The sequence below is a fragment of the Ovis aries genome, chromosome 13, assembly GCF_016772045.2.
Source record: "Ovis aries strain OAR_USU_Benz2616 breed Rambouillet chromosome 13, ARS-UI_Ramb_v3.0, whole genome shotgun sequence".
Taxonomy (NCBI): Eukaryota; Metazoa; Chordata; class Mammalia; order Artiodactyla; family Bovidae; genus Ovis; species Ovis aries.
In genome coordinates this window covers 54,699,066-54,705,041 of record NC_056066.1, presented here as the reverse complement: position 1 = coordinate 54,705,041, position 5,976 = coordinate 54,699,066, and the positions used below count along the sequence as shown (strand labels likewise).

The window sequence follows — 5,976 nt, the reverse complement described above, 5'->3', positions numbered from 1 at the left end:
CACAGCAGGGGGTGTCCGTGGTCAGAGCAGGGAGGGCCCTTGTGGCTGGAAAGGAGGGAAAGCTTCCTGGAGGCAGTGGCATCTGACCCACCCATGTTTATGTCGCCCTAGGTTGAGCTGGTCTTGCCCTCTTTCCGAGTGGTCTCTGGGCAGCTGGGCCAGTGTCTGCCCCTCTGTGGAGCCCAACGGACCCAGCACCGTCCTCATCATCTCCTCCCTGTCCCCATCCATAACACTCATCCCACCTCCAGGCCATGGCCAGGAAGCCACTCTATCAGAGATGCCTCCCCACCTTGGGCCGTCACCCTCTTGAGCTCGGCTCCAGCCCCTACACCCCTGAAAGCTCCCCATGGCTGAGAACAGTGAGAACCTCTGTCCTGGAGCAGACAAGCTGCAGCAGGTGGGGGCTGTGCTGTCTATTTTCAAGCCTGAAGTGAGAGGGAGTGGCGGGCAGAGCACTGCTGGGGCACCATGTCCCTTACTGGGGTTAAACCCTCGTATTACTGCCGGCTGTCTTCTCTCCCCCTCCCCCGCTTGAAGAGACACTGAGGTGGTGGGGAGGGGCAGGTCTGCATCTCATGCCCGCTTGGGTACTCCTGTGTCCCCGTGGGTTCCAGCTGATGCTTGGCCACCCCCATGAAGTCCTCAGGAATCAGCACCAATAAAAAAATACACTTTACTGTGTGGACTGCAGGGTCTGCAGGGGCAGCACGGCAGGGGTGCGGGGAGCAGAGCATGCAGAGCGCCAGCCAGTGCACGGGATGCGGCAAAGCAGCCACTCTGCTGGGCTTGGCACCTGGCCCCTGGGCTCCTCCGACTGCCCTGAGAGGACTCTCAGGGCTCGGCTCTTTCCCTCTCCCAAACTGGGATACTCTGGTTGAGCAGATGGAGTGGGAGGGGCAGCCTTCTGGACAATCGAGCGTCTGGGGCTCCGGCCACCCTCAGAGCCTCCAGTCGGGGCCCAGTACCCGAGCTGGGGGCACGGCGGGCAGAGCAGCTGGCTCGGCTCAGCCAGAAGTGGCACACAAGGAAGGAGGACGTGGGAGCCCACACCTGCCAATCCAGCCCCAAGCTCCTCAGCAGTTTTGTCTCTTTTGATTAAACATCTAAGGAACACCGAGTTCACGGACGTGTTTTCTTCTTCTCCGTCTTCCTGAAACACCCAGAATGGAGACGCAGAGACCTGCAGCGAGCAAGGTTCCTGGGGAGCGCCCGGCACTTTGGGAGCAGATAAAGTTGGAGGGAGGCAGGATGAAGGACCGGGTCCGGCCTCAAGCAGGGGACGGACAGCAGCAAAGCCAGCAGCCAGGGCTTGTCTGGGACAGGGCAGGTGTGCAGGCGTGTGCAGGTGTGTGTGCGTGCAGGGGCCGAGCGCTGGCCCCAGAGGCCTGGAGCACACGCCAAGCACTTGCTTTGGGAAGAACACTGAGCAGTAATTGTGAGAAACAAGGACATGACCAGCCATCACACTGTCCGTGGGGGTGGACAGAGTGGCTGGGAGCCCTGGATTGTCCCTCCTGGGCTACAGCAGGACTTGGGTGGCATCATTCTGGCTCACGCAGCAGGGGCCCTTCCAGCTGCCCACCAGCCTGCCTCCACTGCCAGCGGATGGTCTGAGAGGCTGCCATGGCATTTAGGGTGGGCCAGAAACAAGGCAGAGCACACGCCTGCAGGGCGGCCAGGTGTACATGAAGGCCCAGCTGCCCAGGAACCCAGGGCCTCGAGGGGATGGCAGTGGCCTCAAGCATCCTGGGTGCCATGGAAGGCCAGCTCACTTCCAGCAGTGCTCCAGGGAGCTGTGGGGCTGGATCTTGAGCTTCTGGGGGCAGAGTAGCTTGGTGAAAGCCCGGCGGAAGCTATAGTGGCACAGCGGGTAGAGGACAGGGTTGACAGCCGAGTTGGCCCACAGCAGCCAGAAGGACGTCTCGTACCAGTAGTCGGGGATGCAGTGGCCGTGGCAGGCGGCCCGAATGATCATCAGGAGCGTGTAGGGGGCCCAGCAGAGCCCGAAGATGCTCACGATGACGGCCAGCGACTTGGCTACCTTCTTATCCCGTGAGAGCCGGAAGCGCTGGGTGATGCTCTGGGACACCATCTTCATGCGCTTCTCGAGGGACGCCGAGGACGCGGATGGCTTGGAGCCGCGCTTGAGTGATCGAGGCCTCTCGGTGCCCCTTGAGGAGCTGCCGGAGCTGGAGGTGGGCGAGGCCGCGGCACCCCCACCACTACCACCCCCGAGGGCCACCTCCCCGGCCTCAGGGCCCGGGGTCACCTCGCTGACCCCCACCCCGTACCTGTGCAGTGGCACGGCCTCCCCGCACCCTTTCTGCCAGCATCCCCAGCAGCTGGGTGCAGTGGGTGGTGGAGAGGGCTGGGCCTCGGGTGGAAGCTCGGTGGTGGCCGCCTCGCGCACTCCATCCAGCCGGACACGGGTGCGCCTCTGGATGTTCAGGTAGATGCTGAGGTTGAAGAAGGTGACACTGAGGAAAGGGGTGAAGAACTCAAGGGTGGAGGCCGTGATGAGGAAGTACCAGTTGTAGAAGAACTCGGCGTAGCAGTGGCCCTCAGGAATGGAGCTGCCGCCAGACAGGTGCTCCCAGCTGAGGATGGCGGGTCCATAGAGCAGGAAGGCCAGCACCCACACCAGCACCATCTTCTGCACCGCCCGCCGCGTGTCACCCTGCTGGGCCCGGTAAGAGACCTGTGGCGGGACACGCTGGGTCAGGAGGCAAGGGGACTGAGCCAGGGCACAGTGCTGCCCAGAGCTCCGGGCAGCCTCCAGGCCTCTGTGCAGGGCCCTCCTCAGCAAAGACGCTTTCCCTTATCCTCCACGAACCCCCAGTAGGCTGAGGCCTGTGACTCTCCCATGGGCTCGGAACCGCCTCTCAGAATCCTAATATTGTGCCAGGCTGCCTGCAAGCCATCCCCCTGCCAGCTGTGTGCTCCCTAGGAGTCACGTCACTGTCCAGTCCTTTGAGGACCCATTGTGTGCCCTGCTCTGTGCTCGGTATCTTTGATATCATCTCATTTAATCTTCACAGCTGCTCCACCCTGGTCCCCACATTCTTGATGGTTCAGGTCAGGCAGGAAAGACCACAGGTGGAGGGGCTCCACGGGCAGGGCTGACTCCAAACCCATGCTCTCTGCACCCTGACCCACTGCCTCCCTAGACTAGGACACACACAGCCTTGGCAGAGGGAGCCTGGCAGAGCCGTCAGAGGAGATGGCACCAGACTGACCTCTGGGGCAGTGCTGCCGCCAGCCCTGTGCCTGCGTGACTCTGACATGGGAAGTGTGGGCAGTCCAGGGTCCCTAAGTGTGGCCACCCACACCCAGGGCAGCTCATGGAGCCTGTCTTTCTGAGGCACACACACCCGTGGGGAGGTCCTACCAAGGGCCCTTGGCCCCAGATAGTCCCTTAGTTCCAGGGACTTTGGACCTGCTCCAGGGTGGAGGCTGGAGTGACCCCCTCCTTCAGGTCCAGACAGCCCCTTCTGCCCAAACCAGGACCCGTCCTACTGGCAGCAGATGGCTACTGAGCAGGCAGGTGGCTACAGAGTGCCTGAGGTGAGCAGACCCCAAGCCCACCCAGCACCGCCCATTCAGAAGTGGCCGTACCCCCTGCCTGGTGCGTCTCCTGGCCGCCTCTGGCCACCCTGCCCCCTGAGAGTGAACATGGGCACCCACATCCCAGACTCACGGCTCGGGTGACCGACAGGAAGCGGTCATAGCTGATGAGAACGATATTGAAGACAGAGGAGGTGCAGAGCAGGTAGTCCACCACCAACCACAGCTTGCAGAGGCCCCGGCCAAAGGGCCAGCGACCAGTCAGCACGTAGGGCACATAGAGTGGGATGCAGAACGCCCCTGTGGGAAAGGAGGGCCATGGCTGGGCAGGGGCCTGGGGTCAGACCCCCCCACAGCTGGGAGATAAGCAGGACCTGGGGTCACATAATGGGCCCCTTTCTGGGACCAGCAATCCCCCCTCCACCTCCTTCCTAGGCATGCTCTGAGCCCTGCACCTGGCCTCCAACCCTTGCCCCACCCCCAGCCCCACTGTGTTCCTGGACTTGGGAGCAGGAAAAAGCTCCAGCGGTAGGGCCCACTGGGCACAAGGAGACCCAAAGCGTCATTCCTGGCCTTTTGCTAGTCCTCTCAGTGCCTGAAGGAAGGAAGAATTTCCTTCCTCTCCGCCCCGCTGCACCCCAGCTCCTATCCTGGCCTTTGGGCAGCTCCTCATCATCAGCTCGGAAGCCGAGAAAACATTTCTCCGGACTCAAAGGGCACTTGACTGCTACCATGCGGGCGGCTCCCAACGCCAAGCCCCGCTCTGAGCAGCTGGCAGACGCTCCTCTCAGCCCCAACAGGTGTCTGGCGCTCCGGCCCCCTCCTTGCGCCCCCCCCCCCCCCCCCCCCCCCCCCCCCGGTCACAGCCGGCAGCAGCGCACGGACACGTGAGAGCGCGCGCTTCAGAGCATCTCCCCAACCCCGCCTTCCCCGCGGCCTCCTCCCCCAACACGGCTCTAAAAATCTCCCTTCCACGTCCCCTCCCCCCAGCCTCCCCCCAGCACCCTCCCCCCAGCACCCTCCCCGTGTCCTGAGTCCGCTGCAGCCTTTGTTTGGCTACGGCGCAGGAGCCCGCGCTGCACAGTGGCCGCAGAGCCTTGCGCCTTGCTGAGCGTCCGCTCGCTCGGACCCCTTCCCCGGGGACGTCCTTCCCCAGCCCCAGTCCCGGGGCCCGGGAGGCAAGGAACTTCGCCTGTGCCCACCTCCCCAAAGTCCTGGACACCCCCTACCCAGGCCTGGCTTCCTAGCGGGGTGTGTCCCCGAGGAAAAGCACCCTAGGTCCACGTTCCAATCCCTGCTGACCCGACCCGGCTGGGCGCCCCTGACTCTGGAGGGGGCTGGGGGCTTTACCCACGAGGAAGTCGGAGATGGCGAGGTTGAGCAGAAAGAAGTTGTTTTGGGTGCGGAGGCTCGAATCCGCCACGAAGGCGAGCATGACCAGCGCGTTGCCCAGCACCGTGGCCACGATGAGCAGCGCCATGAGCGCCGCCAGCACCGCGGTCCAGGCGGCGGAGAAGCCGCGCGCCCCGCCCGCCGCCGCCGCCGCCGCCTCGCCAGCCAGCGCCCCCGACGCGTTCAGCGGCCCGTCGGGCGATGAGCGCTCCATGGCCCCGCCGGCTCACGGGGCGCGGGGGCGCGGGGCAGGGTGCGGACCGCCAGCCGGGCGGCCAGGAGTGGCCCCGGTCCGGGAGCCTGGTCTTTGCGGGCTCTCGGCCCGGCCGGGTTCCCCGTTGGGTGCCCGGCGCATGGTCCGCGGGCGCCGAGACGGGGGCCGGGGCGGGCCGCGCCCAGGGGGCCCGGCCCGGAATCTGAGCCGAACCGGGCCAGCGGCAGGAGCACTGCAGCCCGAGCGGACCCGGGGCGGAGCTGGAGCCGGAGCCGCTGCCTGAGCGTCCGTGCGCCCGGAGTGCCGCGCGCAGCTGAGTGAGCCCCGAGGCCAGCCGGCGGCCCCCCGCGCCCCGCGCAGCGCCCCCGCCATTGGCTGCCGCCCTCGCCCCGCCCCCGCCCCGCCCGGCGCCGGCAGCACCACGGACAGCGCCGCGTGCCCGCCGGGCCGCCGGAGCCCCAGCCCGAGTGCGCACGCCGGCTGGCGAAGAGCCTGGCACGGCGGTCGCCCGAGCTGGGGGCTCGCCTGCGGTCAACCGCCCGCGCACACAGGAGCCAGTCTCTGGGCCGCTTGACCTGCCCAGTGCCCTCCGTCCCGGTGACCCCTGGCTGGCTCTCATCGGGATCTGGGGCGCCTGAGGGGGTCCGGAGTGGGAGTGAGGGGAAACTTCTGCATCCGCGCTCAGGGGAACTTGCCCCCATGGGACCCCCTCCTCGTTTCACCCTTCGAGCAAGCAGGACTCGGAGAAAGGAATCTCCCGAGGAGAAAGGATGGGAGGGGTCTCCGATAGCCGGTGCCCTGGT

General features: G+C 65.6%; 1 protein-coding gene across 1 annotated transcript; it reads right to left on the bottom strand.

The window, feature by feature from the left end:
* Nucleotides 1–652: 652 nt before the first annotated feature.
* Nucleotides 653–5,173, bottom strand: HRH3 (histamine receptor H3). The gene is made up of 3 exons (XM_027976436.1): nucleotides 4,918–5,173; nucleotides 3,701–3,867; nucleotides 653–2,701 (listed from the first exon to the last, which is right to left on the bottom strand). The coding sequence occupies exons 1-3, from the start codon at nucleotides 5,171–5,173 to the stop codon at nucleotides 1,772–1,774; spliced, it is 1,353 nt and encodes a 450-aa protein (XP_027832237.1). The 3' UTR covers nucleotides 653–1,771.
* Between the last annotated feature and the right edge of the window lie 803 nt (nucleotides 5,174–5,976).

What these genes read in the sequence shown, in the direction of transcription:
- HRH3 (XM_027976436.1), bottom strand. Translation starts at nt 5,173, where the DNA reads ATGGAGCGCTCATCGCCCGACGGGCCGCTGAACGCGTCGGGGGCGCTG. An exon ending in CATCTCCGACTTCCTCGTGG is followed by an intron (nt 3,868 to 4,917) that starts GTAAAGCCCCCA and finishes CCTTTCCCACAG; the next exon opens with GGGCGTTCTGCATCCCACTC. An exon ending in TCCTGTCGGTCACCCGAGCC is followed by an intron (nt 2,702 to 3,700) that starts GTGAGTCTGGGA and finishes GTCCCGCCACAG; the next exon opens with GTCTCTTACCGGGCCCAGCA.